The 15,653-nt window shown below is 50.3% G+C and overlaps 1 protein-coding gene across 6 annotated transcripts in view; it reads right to left on the bottom strand.

Annotated features, from left to right (window-relative positions):
* The window catches only part of HIP1 (huntingtin interacting protein 1), a 203,200-nt gene extending 194,767 nt beyond the window's left edge, over positions 1 to 8,433 (bottom strand). For 3 of the 6 annotated variants that reach the window (XM_055292790.2, XM_063646333.1, XM_063646331.1), the window contains exon 1: positions 8,223 to 8,433. In XM_055292790.2, the coding sequence (XP_055148765.1) occupies positions 8,223 to 8,342 (120 nt within the window). In that variant the 5' untranslated portion in view covers positions 8,343 to 8,433. The remainder of the gene's footprint in view (positions 1 to 8,222) is intronic. The other 3 variants (XM_055292793.2, XM_063646334.1, XM_055292795.2) reach the window with 1 other exon arrangement.
* Between the last annotated feature and the right edge of the window lie 7,220 nt (positions 8,434 to 15,653).

Raw genomic sequence — 15,653 nt, 5'->3', positions numbered from 1 at the left:
TAATTTTTTTTTTTTTTTTTTTTTTTTTTGAGACAGAGTTTCGCTCTGTTGCCCAGGCTGGAGTTCAGTGGCGCAATCTCGGCTCACTGCAAGCTCCGCCTCCCGGGTTCACGCCATTCTCCTGCCTCAGCCTCTCCGAGTAGCTGGGACTACAGGCACCCGCCACCACGCCCGGCTAATTTTTTTTTTTTTTTGTATTTTTAGTAGAGACGGGGTTTCACCGTGGTCGGGATCTCCTGACCTCGTGATTCGCCCGCCTCGGCCTCCCAAAGTGCTGGGATTACAAGCGTGAGCCACCGCGCCTGGCCCACCCAGCTAATTTTTGTATTTTTAGTAGAGAACGGGTTTCACCATGTTAGCCAGGATGGTCTCGAACTCCTGGCCTCAAGTGATCCTCCCACCTCGGCCTCCCACAGTGCTGGGATTACAGGCATGAGCCACCATGCCTAGTCAGTAAATGTTGACAATTACCATTACTATCACTGGGAAGAAACTCAGGACAGTACAAAACCAGGGACCAAAAGAAAGCTCTTAACTTCCTTCCTACGTTTTCAATACCCACTAAAGGAGCAAGGTTGGAGAGACAGAAAGGCACAGAAGTTTAAGAAGCCAGCTCTGGGCTGGGCGCAGTCACTCCTGCCCGTAATCCCAGCACTTTGGGAGGCCAAGGCGGGCGGATCACTTGAGGTCAGGAGTTCGAGACCAGCCTGGCCAACATGATGAAACCCCGTCTCTACTAAAAATACAAAAATTAGCCGGGCCTGGTGGCACACGACTATAATCCCAGCTACTCCTGAGGCTGAGAGGTGAGAGAATCACTTGAACCCAGGAGTCACATGTTGTAGTGAGCTGAGATGGCGCCACTGCACTCCAGCCTGGGTGACAGAGTGAGACTCCATCTCAAAAAAAAAAAAGAAGCCAGCTCTGATTGTCAAGTAAATGAAAAAATGGTGTTCATGTGCAGCTCTCCTTGCAAGAAGGCACCTGCTCAGACTTCAGGCAAGGTGTGACTTCTTTGTGCACCTGCTCCACAAGCAGAAGGGGGAGGGGTGCCAGGTTCAAGGCTCAGGGTGCTACACAGCCTGGCTCTGAGCATTTGCGTTCCCAAATAACAAACCTGACACAGATGCTTCTTACCTGCAGGAAGCTGGCTTAGGGCCATCTTGATTTTCTGAGTATAACCAGAACCAACTGAGCCACCCAAAGTCCGTGGGGTGCCAGGGGTGTGGGAACCCATCAGGACCCACGGTTACCATGTTGATTGCACATGAGAACCACCTGGGACTTTACAAAGTGTCAATGATCACCCCATACCAATGAGACAGAGTCCTTATGCAGGAGGCCCAGAGAAACAGTATTTTATTTTTTAAAGAGCTCTCCAGCCAGGGTTGAGAACTGCAGATCCTTCTAGCCCAACCCTAAACTTTTTTAGCTGCTGAACTAAGGCTGAGCATCTGCTTAAGCTCACGAGCAAGAGGGCAGAAGTAGCCCCAACGTAAACATGACAAAAAGGACTTTGCCATTTGGTTGTGAAGTCCTGGCTTCTCGGTTCACTCACTGTGTGACCTTGGACAAGTCACTTAGCTTCTCTGAGCCTGAGCTATTAAAATGAAATCATAGATATAAATCACCCAGCATGTTCCTGGTACCCAGCAGGCCCTCAATAAATATTTGTTTCTATCTCTTTCTCTCTAGGATCTAAGGCTCTTCTCAATGCAAGATGCATTAAGATCCTTTGCTCTGAAGTATGCGCCATCCACAGATTTTTTTTGTTTGTTTCTGGCTTTTTTTGTTGTTGTTTTTCCTTTTACAGGGTCTGGCTCTGTCACCCAGTCTGGAGTGCAGTGGTGTGATCATGGCTCACTGCAGCCTCAACTTCCTGGGCTTAAACAATCGTCCTGCCTCTGCCTGCCAAGTAGCTGGGACTACAGGCAGCACCACCATGCCCAGCTAATTATTTGATTTGATTTGATTTTTTTGTAGAGACAGGGTCTCGCTGTGTTGCCCAGGCTGGTCTCGAACTCCTGGGCTCAAGCCATCCTCCCGCTTCAGCCTCCCAAAGTGCTGGGATGATAAACATGAGCCACTGCGCCCAGCCCACCCAAAGAGATTTTGGCTCTCTAAAGGTTTGTTCCCCACTCTGTGTCTTTTCCTCTAATCCCAGAACTCACCTACTACAGAGCACTGTTGCACAAACATCAGCGTGCACAGAGTACCCAGGGCTGTGGTGAACATGACAGGCTCTGATTCAGTAGTTCTGGGTGGTGCTCGACATCCTAATGGCCCTGGTGATGCTGGTGTTTCGGGGCCTGACCACATCAGAGCACCAAGGCTTGTCCAGGAGCCGCGCAGTGGCCAGTCTGCCTCCCTGCTGACTCACGAGCCCCCCAGAGCCGGTCTCTTTATCTTACTCATCTTGGTGTCTCCTCCACAGTATGTGCTCACTAAACGGATGTTGAAGAAATAAACAAACCATGGAGAAAACCATTTTCCAGCTAAGTCAAAACAGACAGGGTATTTTATTTGTCCTGTGATTGACAGTCCTCCTGGCTGATTCCAGAATTGCCCTCTTGGCTGGTGGGAGGACAGTGTGGTCAAACGGGCCTGACACTTGGAACCTGGAGTCCTGGTTTTGAATCCTGGCCCTTCCACTCACCCGTGGGATGACCCTGGGCAAGTTACCAAGCTCTTTGAGTCACGATGTCCTCATCCATAAAATGAAAATGATAATGACTAACCATCGTGTGGTCCCAATGATGGCTAGAAACGTGCTTTATAAACTGTAAAGTTCTCCTGATAAGGTCTCCTTATTACGGATGGGTTTTTTTGTTTTGTTTTGTTTTGTTTTTTTGAGGGCAGGAAGTACTTTTCACTTCCCTAAAGCTTGAAGGTGGCTTGTGATGGATTGGGTGGGGAACACACCAAGGGTCTGGTTGGAGATGGGCGCAGTGGCTGGGCCATCAGGCAGGTCAGTGGTGCCTACTCAGGCAGTGACAGTGGCCAGGTGAAATGTGAGGATGGTGCAGGAGAGTTGAGGAGGCAAGGCTTCCTGGAGGAGGCTGGCAGGAGTAGGGATGCAAGGCTGGTCTGAGGGTATAGATGCCAGGACAGAAGAAGGCAGGCAGAGCAGTGAGAGTCTTTTGATGGGCATGCGGCCAGGGTCTTGCCTCTATGTGGGAGACAAGGCTAGACCAAGAGCGACCCTGGAGCATTATGAGAAAACACGTAATTATAGGCCGGGCGCAGCAGCTCACACCTGTAATCCCAACACTTTGGGAAGCCAAGGTGGGAGGACTGCTTCAGCCCAGGAGTTCAAGACCAGCCTGGGCAACACAGTGAGACTCCATCTCTACAAAAAAAATTTTAGGCCAGGAGCGGTGGCTTACGACTGTAATCCCAGCACTTTGGGAGGCTGAGGCAGGCGGCTCACCTGAGGTCAGGAGTTCGAGGCCAGCCTGGTCAACACATGAGACCCCGTCTCTACTAAAAATACAAAAAATTAGCCAGGCGTGGTGGCGCTCGCCTGTAATCCCAGCTACTCGAGAGGCTGAGGCAGGAGAATCACTTGAACCCAGGAGGCGAAGGTTGTAGTGAACCGAGATGGCGCCACTGCACTCCAGCCTAGGCAACAGAGTGAGACTCTGTCTCAAATAAATAAATAAATAAATAAATTTTAAAGATCAGCTAAGCATGGTGGCATGCTCCTGTAGTCCCAGCTACTCAGGAGGCTAAGGCAGGAGGATCACTTGAGCCCGGAGTCCGAGGCAAAACTGAGCTATGATTGTGCCACTGCACTCCAGACTGGACAACAGAGCGAGACCATCTCTTAAATAAAAATAAATAAAGTAATTATTAATATATCCTGTGGCCCAGGGCTGAACTACCCACCTAGGCCCAGGGTTCCCTTGCTGACCCCATTCACCACTAACCATGAGCTTCAGGATGTAGGCAAGAGCAAGACACGGACCTGCCCTCAATAAGCTCAGCGTTCAATGGGGGCCACAGAGAGAAATGATGCCAGCACAAGGTCACAGGAACTAGGAGAGGTCACCAGCCCTGCTATAGTTCAGAGGAAGGAGTGGCCAATTTTGCCCCTCTGTCTACCCCAGCCAATGAGTCTCTGCTGCACCCGCTGGGAAGTTTATCTGCCTAGTCTAGATGTTTCTTTATTTATGTTCCTCCGTCACTGGAATGCCCCATCCCCTCCTCCACCCAGCAAGCACTAACTCATGCTAAAAGATGTGCTTCAGTCCTCGGGGAGGGCTCCCAACCCCAAAGCCTGTGCTTTATCCATGTGCTTTTGGTAATTATCCTATTACCTAGTACCACATCTATCCCTCTAAGGAAGAGTTAATCACAGCCTGCTTGGTTGCTCACACTTCTGCTGTCTTGGGTTCGTCTCCCCAGTCAGATTATAACAATAATCACTGAACTAGTGCTCCACAGTTTACAAAATGCCTTCAGGCATATTGGGCTTAATTGAATCCCCACCATAAATCAGCCAGGTAAGTATTATGTTTATTTGACAATAAGGAAACCGAGGCTTAGAAAGGTTAGACAACTTCCCTGAGACCACATGGCCCATATACACGCCCAGCTGTAAGCCTCAAATGCCTTCTAACTCCAATGCCAGCATCTGCTCACTACTCAGAGGCTGCCTGAGGCAGTGGGTAAAGATTGAGACCGCTTCCAGCTGTGTGACTTCTGGTGAGTTACTTAACCTCTCTGTGCCTCAATCGTCCTGAGAGTAAAATGTGGCTGATACCCACCTCATCCGTTCTTGTCAAGATTTAAAAAGGTAATACAATGACATCCTTAGAATAGTGCCAAACACAATAATTAATTAGTTATTATTATACCTTGGCTGATTCTCATGGTCTCCTAACTCTTTAAATTTTTTATAATTCATTTTTATATCTCATAATACCTATTTTCCCCTTTTTTCCCTTTGCTTACCAAGCTCTGCAACCTCATAATACATTTGATAGGTAGTCATTAAACAAAATAATTTTTTTGCAGATTGACTAACGTTGGGTTTAGGGCTGTTCTCTTTTCTTTTCTTTTCTTTTTCTTTTTTCTTTTTTTTTTTTTTGAGATGGGATCTCGCTCTGTTGCCCAGGCTGGAATGCAGTGGCACAATCTTTGCTCACTGCAACCTCAGCCTCCCGGGCTCAAGCAATCCTCCCACCTCAACCTCCAAAGTTACTGGGACAACAGGCACGTGACACCACATCCAGCTAATTTTATTTTTTGTAGAGATAGGGTCTTACTATGTTGTCCAGGCTGGTTCTTTTTCTTTACTCTCCTACACCCCTAAAGAGTTTCAACAACAGAGGCTGGGTGCAGTGGCTCACGCCTGAAATCCCAGCACTTTGGGAGGCTGAGGTGGGAAGATCGCTTGAGGCTAGTTCAAGACCAGCCTGGGAAAACACAGTGAGACCTCCGTCTCAAAAAAAAAAAAGTTAAAAATAAGAGTTTCAACATCAGAAAAATTCTCTTTTTCTGCTCCACTCTACCTCATCCCCACCCACCCCACCCAGGTCAAATCTGGCCAATCACAAATGTCCCACAGCATGTAAAACACCAGAAAACACTGACCTAGACTCTCCTGTTGGGCCGTCCCCGGATAGCAGGGAAACATACCACTCATGGGTGGAAACTTTCACAAACCTAATTTCTATCACTATTATGGGTCAAAGTCTTACGCATATTTCTCTATTGCTCTAGTTTTTGCTTATTTGAGACTCTAGAAGGAATGGGTTGTTAAAAAATAATATCTATTTATTTTCTTATTTCATTTGTTAAAAAAAAAAATAGGGCTGGGTGCCATGGCTCATGCCTGTAGTCCCAGCACTTTGGGAGGCAGAAGCAGGAGAATCACTTGAGGGTAGGAGTTTGAGACCAGTCCAGGCAACACAGTGAGACCCCCATCTCTATGAAAATATAAAAATAAAAGGAATATACACACTGTTTCATGGAGCAAGAAGCCTCATATAACTAGGCAGCTAGCAGAGGCACTAACATCCAAGACCAATGGAAAACTTCCTTCTTTTCAGGGGTCGGGTCCATGAAACCAGAGAACAAGCCTCAAACCCAGCTGGATCCTGGGAGGCAGAAGTGAAATGACCATCTCCCACTTCCCTCCTGGGGTAAGATAACCAGGTAGAGAAGACTCCCTGCTTCACACCATCCAGACACACCTGCATGGAGGCACTTTCTTTTTTTTCTTTCTTCTTTTTTTTTTTTTTTTTTTGTAGAGACAGGATCTCACTGCTTCACACTATCCAGACACACCTGCGCGCGGTTTTCTTTCTTTTTTTCACTTTTTTTTTTTCACTTTTTTGTAGAGATAGGGTCTCACTCTGTCACCCAGGCTAGAGTGTAGTGGCACGATCATAGCTCACTGCAGCCTCAGCCTCCTGGCTCAAGTGACCCTCATGCCTCAGCCTCTCAAACAGCTGGGACTATAGGTGTAAGCCACCACACGAGGCTAATTTTTAAACTTTTTTTTTTTTTAAATACAGGCGGGATCTCGGTGTGTTCCCAGGCAGGTCTTGAACTCCTAGGATCAAGTGATTCTTCCACCTTGGCCTCCCAAAGTGTGGGGATTACAGGTGTGAGCTAATGCACCCAGCCTAATTTTTTTATTTTTTGTAGAGACAGGGTCTCACTATGTTGCCCAGGTGAAGGGCCAAAGGTTTTCAGAATAAGAAGAGGGGATGAAGTACTCTGGGGGTGAAAAGCTTTATTGCTTATTATTATTATTATTATTATTATTTTGAGATGGAGTTTCGCTCTTGTTGCCCAGGCTGGAGTGCAGTGGCGCCATCTCGGCTCACTGCAACCTTCACCTCCCAGATTCAAGCAATTCTGCTGGTCTCAGCCTCGCAAGTAGCTGGGATTACAAGTGTCTGCTACCACGCCCGGCTAATTTTTTGTATTTTTAGTAGAGACAGGGTTTCATGATGTTGGCCAGGCTGGTCTCAAACTCCTGATCTCAGGTGATCCACCCACCTCGGCCTCCCAAAGTGCTGGGATTACAGGTGTGAGGTACTGCGCCCGGCCAAAAGCTTTATTCTTTGAAAGATTCCATATACAGAACCTTCAGTCAGGTTCTCACTGTCTTTTCTAACTAAAATCCCAAAGCCCTTTCCCTCCAACTGTGTTTGGGAGTAGTATTCCTCGCACAACACATCAGGAGACCAGCCTCTGGCGAGGGGGACCCAAATGGATCTTCAAAGGTTCCACTCTGAACGCAAGAGTGTAGAAGAAATCTGCCCCTCCAGCATTGGCACTGGGATTAAAAGAAGCGTTGTACTCTTTGAAATGGATTTTACATACAAGTGAACTGATGAACACCATCAACATGTCAGCTTAATTCAATCCAATCAGTACACCAGGCATTAAAAACTCAGAGATAAAAATGGATTGTGGCTTTCTGTTGATGACACTGAGGAATTTTGGCCCCGAGCCCTGGTCAGGCAGGACAAATAGGGCAGTCTGCCTATTAGCTGTCAGGCACATCTTGGGGGATAAAACCAAGACCCCAAGTCAGGGCTCAGGGGCACCATGGTCTCCACTTTAGCCCCCAAAGTAATTTTCCCACAAAGTGGCCACACTTGGCATTTCCTACATGCCTTTTCCCTGCTCCGACCCCTTCGGCCCGGCCTCAGAGCTGACAGCTGGGGCTGGCCAGAGCCAAGCAAGAGGCATCGAGAAAGGGGGATGCTAAGGGGTGGGGGGTGGGAAGGGATGTCAATGCAACCAAGAAGTAATCGGAGGGGAGGAGAGGTCCCCTCACCCTTCACATTCCCAGCCCGGCGCCCTCACTCTCCGCCCCCACACTTGAGCCTCCAAGTGGCTCCCGTGCGCTTCCCTTGTTTAGGGGCACCCCTTCCATCCCGCCCCTTTTCAGTTCCTTCCCCTCTCACCTCACCTTGGGACTCCTGCCCGGTCCCCAGCTGATCAGGCTCTTCTTGGCCGCACGCAGCCTGCCATCTCCTCCGAGCCCGCCTCTGCCCTTCTCCCCAGGCCAGCTGGGGTACCCTGTGGTCCCCGACCTTCCTGGGATCGCCCAGATCTGCACGCCAATGCCCCCGCTCACGACCCCCTCGCTCCGTCCTCAACTGGGACCTGCAAGACTCCCACTCCCTTCAAAGCCCCTCCCGGACACCGCGTCCCTCGGGGTGCCCCAGGGATGCCCCGGGGTCCCCCGTCCTCACCTGAGTCCGCTCGAAGCTCTCGCGCTCCGCTGCCTCCAGCCCAGCGCCGACCCCGCGCCGGCTCAACACCTTGGGCAGCGGGTTCGGCACCTGCTTCATGGAGCTGGCCATCCGATCCATGTCGCCGCGAGGAGCCGAGTCAGGGGCCCTCGGCTGCCCCGGGATCCCCACGGCGCCGCCCGTCCCGCCCTACCCGCGGGGATCCGGCGCTAACGGCACGGCTCCCGCCTGCCATTGGCTGTGAGTTCTGCCAGTCTTCCCGAGACCCCGCCCCTCGCCGAAAGGCTTCCCCGCCCGCCCCCGCCCCTTCAGGAGCCCCTCCGCTGGCTCGGCCCCGACTAGCCCCTCAGGGCCTCGAGGCGCGCGGTGACTGGTCTGGAGTCCTGTCAGTCAACGTGGTCCCGCCGTTCCTGGCAGGGCCGGGGCGGGGTGCGGACGGGGCGAGGCCTGGATGGGGCGTGGCCTGGGCGGGCTGCCCTGCTATGCCCTCGCTCGCCCCGCCCCCGCCCGCGCACCGCCCTCTCCTCCCATCGGCCGCAGTCCCCGCGCGCCCCGAGCGCGCTGCCCTCCGCCAAGCGCCGCCCACTACCCTGCCCGCTCCTGCAGGGGGCTACCCAGCGAGGGCCCGGGGCGATGGGCGGGGATGACGCTGGCCGGGCAGTGGGGCCTCCCCCGGGGGAATCCCAGCCCGCCTGCGAATAGCCCGTTAGCTCCTTCCGGGCCTGGGACCGGGGAGCGCCGGACTGACCAGCTCCGCGGCCGCAGCCCGGGAAAGCGCAGCTCCGCGGGCGGGCGCAGCGTGGGCGCCTGGCCGGATCCGGTCTCAATGGGTGGCCGCCCCCACCCAGCTCCCAGGCTTCCCCGTCCCGCACTTCCCCATCCTGCCCCTGCCCATGCCCTCTGCAAGGATCGCAGAGCCCAGGTCCCGGAGTTCGGGGCTGAGTCCGCGGGCACCTCCCGGGACCTACCTCCCAAACCTCATCAAAGGAACCCATCAGAACTTACTTGTTGGTAGAAAGCCCTGTAGACACTTTCGGTTTATCTTAGGCTCTGAGCCGCGCGTCCCATCCTGCTCAGACGTCAGCCAGGGTACCAGCAAGCAGAGAGAAGTGCGATGCTTAGCAGGAATGCTGGAGAAAGTTTAAAGTTTTCCGTTAAACTCCAATTTAGGTGTTTTTTTGGTTTCATTTGGAGTCAGTCTCCCTCTGTCGCCCAGGCTGGAGTGCAGATCATAACACACTGGGGCCTTGAGCCCCTGGGTCCTAGCGATTTTCCTGCCGCAGCCTCTCTAGTAGCTGGGACTACAGGTGCACGCCACCACACCTGGCTATTTTTTTTTTTTTTTTTGCAGAGATGGAGTCTTTCTATGTTGCCCAGACTGGTCTCGAACTCCTGGCCTCAAGCAAGCCTCCCACCTTGGCCTCCCAAAGTGCTGTGATTACAGACATGAGCTATAGCACCCGGCGTAGATGTATTTTTTAAAAGTTATTTGAAACTCAGAGTAATGAATGGCACCTTTAGGCCTAACAATTTGGTGATTCAAGTGTGTGTGTGTGTGCGTGTGTGTGTGTGTTTTAAATATGGCCAGGCGCAGTGGCTCACACCTGTAAGCTCAGTGCTTTGGGAGGCTGAGGCAGGCGGATCGTTTGAGCTCTAAAGTTTGAAACCAGCCTGGGCAACATAGCAAGACTCCATCTGTACAAAAAATTTTAAAATTAGCTGGGCGTGGTGGTGCAAGCCTGTAGTCCCAGCTACTCACAAGGCAGGAAGATTACTTGAGCCAGGGAGGCAGAGGTTGCAGTGAGCAGAGATCGCGCCACTGCACTCCAGCCTGGGAAACAGAGCAAGACCCCATCTCAAATATATATATGTATTTCTTTGTACTTTGTAGCGAGGGGTATGTTGCTGGATTGCCCAGGCTGGTCATGATCTTTTTGGCTCAAGTGATCCTACCACCTCAGCCTCCCAAAGCACTGAGATTACAGGTGTGAGCCACCCTGCCCGGCCTGTTTTGTTTTTTTTTTTTTTTTTAATAAGAGCATTTGGTAAAAATTCACACATTCAATAGAGAAGTGAAAGAGGGGTGGGCATTTGTGGTTACTAGGGAGCCACTGAAGGCTTTTGCTCGGATGTGTGCACTGAGGAGCTTGTATTGTGGGGATGGATTATGGGGGCCTGATGAAAGGGAGGAAATCAATGGGGAGACTCTAGCGTAGGTGAGAGATGATGAGGGCCTAGAAGAGAAGGGAGAGGAGGAAGTTCTGTCCTGTCGGAGGTTATGCAAATAAGGCTTGGACACAAGGATTGGGGAAGGACTAGACTGGTTTCACCTTTACTTAAATTGTGTTTCTGTGGGAGGCTTTGGTAGTGCCCCCTCCCTTGGGTTCCTTTGGGAGAGATTAGATGTCACCTGATTTTTCATGTCTAGGGAGAGGGAGATGACAATTAAGTGAGTGTGGGAGCACGGTAGGGGAGCTGACAGAGGAAGAGGAAACTACCTTGGCCGGGCACAGTGGCTCACACCTGTAATCCCAGCACTTTGGGAGGTTGAGGCGGGTAGATCACTTGAGGCCAGGAGTTCAAAACCAGCCTGGCCAACATAGTGAAATTCTGTCTCTACTAAAAATACAAAAAAGTAGCCGGGTGTGGTGGCACACGCCTGTAATCCCAGCTACTCGGGAGGCCGAGGCTGGAGAATCACTTGAGCCTGGGAGGCGAAGGCTGCAGTGAGCTAAGATTGCACCACTGAACTCTAGCCTAGGCGACAGAGTGAGAGTCCATCTCCAGAAAACAAAAAACAAACAAAAATCTCAATTTAAAAAAAATATATATTTATTTAGAGATAGAGTGTAGTGACTTCCTGCTGTTCCAGCAATCCCTGGTGCTTTGCAGTTTACCCATCTTGGTTGATTCCCTTAACTCAGGTCACACCTTTGTACATAGTTTCTTCCTCTTTTTTTTTTTTTAGAGACAGACTGTCGCTCTGTTGCCCAGGCTGGAGTGCAGTGTCACGATCTCAGCTCACTACAGGCTCCGCCTCCCAGGTTCAAGTGATTCTCCTGCCTCAGCCTCCCAAGTAGCTGAGATTACAGGTGCGTGTCACCACGCCCGGCCAATTTTTGTATTGTTATTAGAGACAGAGTTCCGCCATGTTCGCCAGGCTGGTCTCAAACTCCTGACCTCAAGTGATCTGCCTGCCTCAGTCTCCCAAAGTGCTGGGATTACAGGCATGAGCCACCATGCCCATCCATGTCTGGCTAATTTAAAAAAATTTTTTGTGGCTGCACCACAGTGGCTCACGCCTGTAATCCTAGCACTTTGGAGGCTGAGGCGGGCAGATCACTTGAGACCAGGAGTTCAAGACCAGCCTGGGCAACATGACAAAACCCCGTCTCTAATAAAAATACAAAAATTAGCTGGGTGTGATGGCACACGCCTGTAATCCCAGCTATTTGGGAGGCTGAGGCACGAGAATCGCTTGAACCTGGGAGGTGGAGGTTGCAGTGAGTTGAGATCATGTGACTGCACTCCAGCCTGGGTGACAGAGTGAGACTCTGCCTCAAAAAAAAAAAAAGCCAAGTGTGATGGTGCACACCTGTAATCACAGCTCCTCAGGAGGCTGAGACAGGAGGATCCCTTGAGCCCAGGAGGTCGAGGCTGCAGTGAGCTATGATTGCACCCCTGCACTCCAGCTGGAGAGACAGAGACCTTCTCTCAGGAAAAAGAAAGAGAAGGAACTACGTACAAAGGTGTGACCTGGGTTAAGGGAATCAACCAGGACAGGTAAAGCACCAGATATTACTGGAACACCAGGAAGCTGTTACCATCTCTAGACCTAAAGGGAAAAGGGGAGGGAGCTGTGCTGGAACCTGATGGGAGCTCTGGTCATGGGAAAGTAGGCATTTGCCCAGAGCTGTGACCTTAGGTAGAAAACCCACAGTCACTGTGGAAAGTGGCGTGGCAGGGAGCCAGCTGAGGGACGAATACCCCAATCTCTTTCTCTCTCTTTTTTTTTTGTTTTTTTTTGAGACAGGGTCTCATTCTATTGCCCAAGCTGGAGTGCAGTGGCACAATCTCGGCTCACTGAAACCTCCACCTTCTGGGTTCAAGTGATTCTCTTGCCTCAGCCTCCCAAGTAGCTGGGATTACAGGTGTCCACCACCATGCCTGGCTAACTTTTGTATATTTATTTTTATATTTATTTATTTATTTATTTATTTAAGACAGAGTCCTGCTCTGTTGCCCAGGCTGGAGTGCAGTGGCGGGATCTCGGCTCACTGCAGGCTCCACCTCCCAGGTTCAAGAGATTCTCCTGCCTCAGCCTCCTGAGTAGCTGGGACTACAGGCGCCCACGACCAATCCCTGCTTATTTTTGTATTTTTAGTAGAGACAGGGTTTCACCATGTTGGCCAGGCTGGTCTTGAACTCCTGACCTCAGGTGATCCGCCCACCTCGGCCTCCCAAAGAGCTGGGATTACAGGCGTGAGCCACCACGCCCGGCCATTTCTCTCTCTCTCTCCCCGTCTCTTTCTCATCTACTTTGATTTCCTGCTAGTGCCTCCCATTGGCTAAACACAGTTGGAAGCCAAGGGCAAGGGTGATGTGGTCAGTGCTGTTCCCATCCCTTCTTCTAGGCACAGAGCCAGCTGGAGAGTTTGGAGTGCTGGATCTGGAGAGGCAAACAGAGATTTTTAGCGCAGAGGATTCTCAGGGGTGTACCTCCGAGGAAAAACACCAGACAAGCAGACGAGATTCTTAATAACATTGCCTCTTTGAGCCCATTCTCTGTCTTGTGCCCTCGTCACCCTCTGGACCCGGCTAAAGAATGATTTATGACCCTTTGCCCAGAGTTTGTGCCTTCAATAAACATGGCCCCTTTAAACAGGGATTAAGGGCTCAGCCTAGTTCTTAATAGGAATAAACCAGAATAGGAATCAGGAATTTGTGGTTTGGAGGGACCCTGTGGGGAAAGGACTCAAGCGAGTTACCTTCCTCTGTGAAACTCACAGGGAGTTAAAACTGAGGACCTTGGCTGGGCGCGGTGGCTCACGCATGTAATCTCAACACTTTGGGAGGCCAAGGGGGGCAGATCACAAGGTCAGGAGATCGAGACCAGCCTGGCCAATATAGTGAAATCCCATCTCTAATAAAAATACAAAAATTAGCTGAGCATGGTGGCGTCCTGTAGTCCCAGATACTCAGGAAGCTGAGGCAGGAGAACTGCTTGAACCTAGGAGGCGGAGGTTGAAGTGATCCAAGATTGCACTGCTGCACTCCAGCCTGGGCGGTAGAGTGAGACTCCATCTCAAACAAACAAACAAAACAACAACAACAACAACAACAAAAAACAAAACTAAGGATCTCACACTTGCCTTAGCAGCAAAACCCTTTGCCAAGAGTTGAGGGAAACGCCTCCCAGGATATAAACTACAGGACTCTGTGAGATGCATTCAACTCTGACCTTCTCTTCCAGCAATTTAGGAAACAGTTCTTGTACTTTTTTTTTTTGATAGGGGGTGGGTGGGGACAGGGTCTTACTCTCTTGCCCAGGCTATATAGTGCAGTGGCGCAATCACCGCTTACTACAGCCTCCAACTCCCGAGGATTGCTCAAGCAATCCTCCAGCCTCAGCCTCCCAAGTAGCTGGGACTGCTGGCGTGTACCACCATGTCCAGCTAATTTATGTTTTAATTTTTTTACTGAGACAGAGGTCTCATTATGTTGCCCAGGCTGGTCTCAAACTCTTGAGCTCAAGCATTCCTACTGCCTTGGCCTCCCAAATTGCTGGGATTACAGGCATGAGCCACTGTGCCACCCCTCTTGTACTTTTGAGGGATGCTGGTTTCCAGACATGAAATCCTAATCTCTTAGAAACCCAGAGGAGTAAGTGTCCTATCACCTGCCTCTTATAACAGGTGAAATACATCCCATTTCACACTTGGTTTGGACCTGGTTTAGCATCTGATATGAGGGTGGCCACACTGTCCCATCAGGTTTCTGGAGCCCAAGTACACTTTGTTTTTTTTTAAATTGAGACAGAGTCTCACTCTGTCGGCCAGGCTGGAGTGCAATGGCGCGATCTCAGCTCACTGCAACCTCCGCCTCCCAGGTTGAAGTGATTCTCTTGCCTCAGCCTCCTGAGTAGCTGGAATTACAGGCATGTGCCACCACACCTGGCTAATTTTTGCATTTTTTAAAATAGAGATGGGGTTTCACCATGTTGGCCAGGCTGGTCTCGAATTCCTGACCTCAAGTGATCCGCCTGCCTCAGCCTCCCAAAGTGCTGGGATTACAGGCGTGAGCCACACTGTGTGGGGCCTAAACCTTGACACTTCTGAACAGTACTGACCAGATATTTTAAAGGATCTCCTTCCATTTGGGCTTACCTTGTCTTTTCTCATGATTAGATAGATACTATTAATTTTTGGTAAAATACCACAGAAGTGATGTGTCCTTTTAACACATTCTCTCAAGGATACATACATAGGAACTGATGATGTTCACCTCAGTCACTTGGTTAAGGTGGCATCTGTCATGTTTCTTCACTGTAAAGTTATTATTTTCATCTTTGAGAGAGTGTTCCACAGGAAGCAGTTGTATGCAAACCCACCCCTAAAGGCTGAGGAAGCTGCGAGGCTGAAGAAAGAGTTGAACACATGCTGTCTCTCAGAAAAAAAGACATTTAATAGGGACTTAGGAACAGAAGCCATATTGTAGGTGGCTAAGAGACAAGATGGCGGACACCTGCGCCATTATCACCCAGACCCAAGGCTTATATACCACAGGGAAGGAATGTGTAGGGCAATTGAAGTTGACTCCTCAGAGAAAGGCAAGAATGCTGTGTGAACCTGTCTAAGGGAAGGACTTATGGTCAAAGTTGTTTTGACCTAAGGGCAGGATTTATGGTAACTGCAGATAAAGCAGGCACCTTACAGGCATTCCTAGAACAGGGATTAATCCGAAGTCAATGTGGCGGGTTAGCATCCAAGATGGAGTTGCTTTACCTTTGACAGGGAGATACTTTTAGGCTGTGCAAATGTGCTGGAGTCTCGCCCTGTCGCACCCAGGCTGGAGTGCAGTGGCACGATCTCGGCTCACTGCAACCTCCACCTCCCGGGTTCAAGTGATTCTCCTGCCTCAGCCTCCTGAGTAGCTGGGATTACAGGCATGTATCACCACGCTTGGCTAATTTTTGTATTTTCAGTAGAGACAGGGTTTCGCCATGTTGGCCAGGCTGGTCTCGAACTCCTGACCTTGTGATCTGCCCGCCTCGGGCTCCCAAAGTGCTGGGATTACAGGCATGAACCACCGCCCCAGCCAGTGCTGTTTCTTCTTAAACTTTTTTTGCTCATTTTTAAATTGGACTGTTTGTCTTCTTCTGGAACTAATAAGTGAGTATTTTAGTTGTGGGTTCTTGGACAAGTTGCTGAA

The sequence above is a fragment of the Symphalangus syndactylus genome, chromosome 9, assembly GCF_028878055.3.
Source record: "Symphalangus syndactylus isolate Jambi chromosome 9, NHGRI_mSymSyn1-v2.1_pri, whole genome shotgun sequence".
Lineage (NCBI taxonomy): Eukaryota > Metazoa > Chordata > Mammalia > Primates > Hylobatidae > Symphalangus > Symphalangus syndactylus.
This window is presented reverse-complemented; position numbering and strand designations above follow the sequence as displayed.